This window comes from Arachis ipaensis, chromosome B03 (assembly GCF_000816755.2).
Source record: "Arachis ipaensis cultivar K30076 chromosome B03, Araip1.1, whole genome shotgun sequence".
Taxonomy (NCBI): Eukaryota; Viridiplantae; Streptophyta; class Magnoliopsida; order Fabales; family Fabaceae; genus Arachis; species Arachis ipaensis.
This window is the reverse complement of record NC_029787.2, coordinates 31,594,370-31,596,752: the sequence shown is the minus strand read 5'-3', so window position 1 is coordinate 31,596,752 and position 2,383 is coordinate 31,594,370. Positions and strand designations below refer to the sequence as shown.

General features: G+C 42.1%; 1 protein-coding gene across 1 annotated transcript; it reads right to left on the bottom strand.

Moving 5' to 3' along the window:
- Positions 950–2,344, bottom strand: LOC107632909. The gene is made up of 3 exons (XM_021117246.1): positions 1,911–2,344; positions 1,256–1,521; positions 950–1,078 (listed from the first exon to the last, which is right to left on the bottom strand). Exons 1-3 carry the CDS (start codon positions 2,260–2,262, stop codon positions 950–952), a joined length of 747 nt encoding a protein of 248 aa, XP_020972905.1. The 5' UTR covers positions 2,263–2,344.

Genomic DNA, 2,383 nt, shown 5'->3' with positions numbered 1-2,383 from the left:
AAACCAAGCAACTGTATAGTATAATCAACATAAACCAACACACCATACAAGAACATAATATCATCAATTGAGACAGTAGGCATATCGTATAATCAACCTAACAAAAACATACCAAACATAAACATACTACCATCAATTGGCCAGGCAGGTATATAGTTTAATCAACCTAACAAAGAGATACCAAACATAGACATACTATCATCTATTGACCAACCAGTTATATAGTAACATCAACCTTAACCAGTGTACCATACATGACCATAATATAATCAATTGGCTATATACTTATATAGTTTAATCAACCCTACACAACACCCCATACAATAATATGATAATATCAATTGACGGGAAAAGTTTATATGATAATTGTATCTGCATCATTACGGGATTCTTCATCCTGGTCCATGTCCTCATCATCTTCCTCATCCATGTCCTCATCCTCATCGTCTTCGTCTTCCTCGTCATCTGGCTCATCCACTAAGTACTCAGCAGTCTCATGCTCAAAAGTCTTAGCATTTTCTTCAATCATAGTCATTGAAACACGGTTCGGATTTTGACTATTAAGAACTCCTCGACCACCGTCACTCCTACTAGAATCACCAGATACAAACCCTCCAGAAGCACCCGAGTAGGTATCAAATGGATACCTCGCGTCAAACGAATACCTACCCGCCATGAAGTCAGCCTGGTGGCTATGTTGTGCTTGGCCGGCATCTGAGGCCATGAACCCAAGCAACTGGCTAAAAGAACCTCCCTCTCCTGAGTCAAAATGTGGCTGATGTATCGGGAATGACATAGGAAATTGTATCTGAGGTACATACTGGCTTGTGGAATGAGGTTGTTCTTCTGCCGCTGGAGGTGGAGGTGGAGGTGGAGTTGGAGGCGGTGGTGACTGTGGCTCCTGCTCTTCATTATCATCATCCATAACCTGGTCACCCTCAACATCCTCTTAGACCGCAAGATCCGACAAGTTCAAGTGATCACCATACTTTGAACGGTACCAGTACATATAAGTATCTAATGGCTGTTGTGGCATCATGGGTTCATCAGTAAGAACGTGATTATACCTGTTTGTCCACTGCATCACCCAAAATGAATGAGTCGTGGCTGTGGCCCAGTTCAGATTCTTAGGACCAGTTAACACTTCTCCGTGTGCGCGGTCTAGACTCTGTTCTTAATGAGGAACTCCCTGAACGAAACCAAACTGACGTCTAAACCTGTCGGTAGCATGCCATTCAATACACTCAAAAGATACCAGTGGCACCGTTGCACTCCAAATCAATGAGTGCATGTAGATCTTAGCAGGAATTATGTCCGGATCAACACGATCACCAGAATATGCAACCCACAAAAACTGGTAACAGTAAAGTAAGCAAATAATTTTTCCAAAGTTCACAATGTTCTTGCATTTCTTTGCGGCCTTTTTTATCACGGACGGAGTGTATCGACTAGCGCTACGACGTGGTGGATCAATCCTGAGATTGTAGCCTTTGCCTGTCTCACCTGGAGTGCAGGTGTCACCTGTATAAGCAACCATCAAACCAAGCAACTGTATAGTATAATCAACATAAACCAACACACCATACAAGAACATAATATCATCAATTGAGACAGCAGCCATATCGTATAATCAACCTAACAAAAACATACCAAACATAAACATACTATCATCAATTGGCCAGGCAGGTATATAGTTTAATCAACCTAAGAAAGAGATACCAAGCATAGACATACTATCATCTATTGACCAACCAGCTATATAGTAACATCAACCTTAACCAGTGTACCATACATGACCATAATATAATCAACTGGCTATATGCTTATATAGTTTAATCAACCCTACATAACACCCCATACAAGAATATGATAATATCATTGGACGGGAAAAGCATATAGATAAATTGTACCTGAGGCATTACGGGATTCTTCATCCTGGTCCACGTCCTCGTCATCTTCCTCATCCATGTCCTCATCCTCATCGTCTTCGTCTTCCTCGTCATCTGGCTCATCCACTAAGTACTCAGCAGTCTCATGCTCAAAAGTCTTAGCATTTTCTTCAATCATAGTCATTGATAAACGGTTCGGATTTTGACTATTCAGAACTCCTCGACCACCGTCACTCCTACTAGAATCACTAGATACGAACCCTCCAGAAGCACCTGAGTAGGTATAAAATGGATACCTCGCGTCAAACGAGTACCTACCCGCCAGGAAGTCGGCCTGGTGGTTATATTGTGCTTGGCCGGCATCTGAGGCCATGAACCCAAGTAACTGGCTAAAAGAACCTCCCTCTCCTGAGTCAAAATGTGGCTGATGTATCGGGAACGACGTAGGAAATTGTATCTGAGGTACATACTGGCTTGTGGAATGAGGTTGTTTT

Coding starts and splice junctions, on each gene's coding strand:
- LOC107632909 (XM_021117246.1), bottom strand. CDS start 2,262: ATGGCCTCAGATGCCGGCCAAGCACAATATAACCACCAGGCCGACTTC. Junction 1,522..1,910: donor AGAATCCCGTAATGCCTCAG/GTACAATTTATC, acceptor TTGCTTATACAG/GTGACACCTGCACTCCAGGT. Junction 1,079..1,255: donor GGAGTGCAACGGTGCCACTG/GTATCTTTTGAG, acceptor TGGGTGATGCAG/TGGACAAACAGGTATAATCA.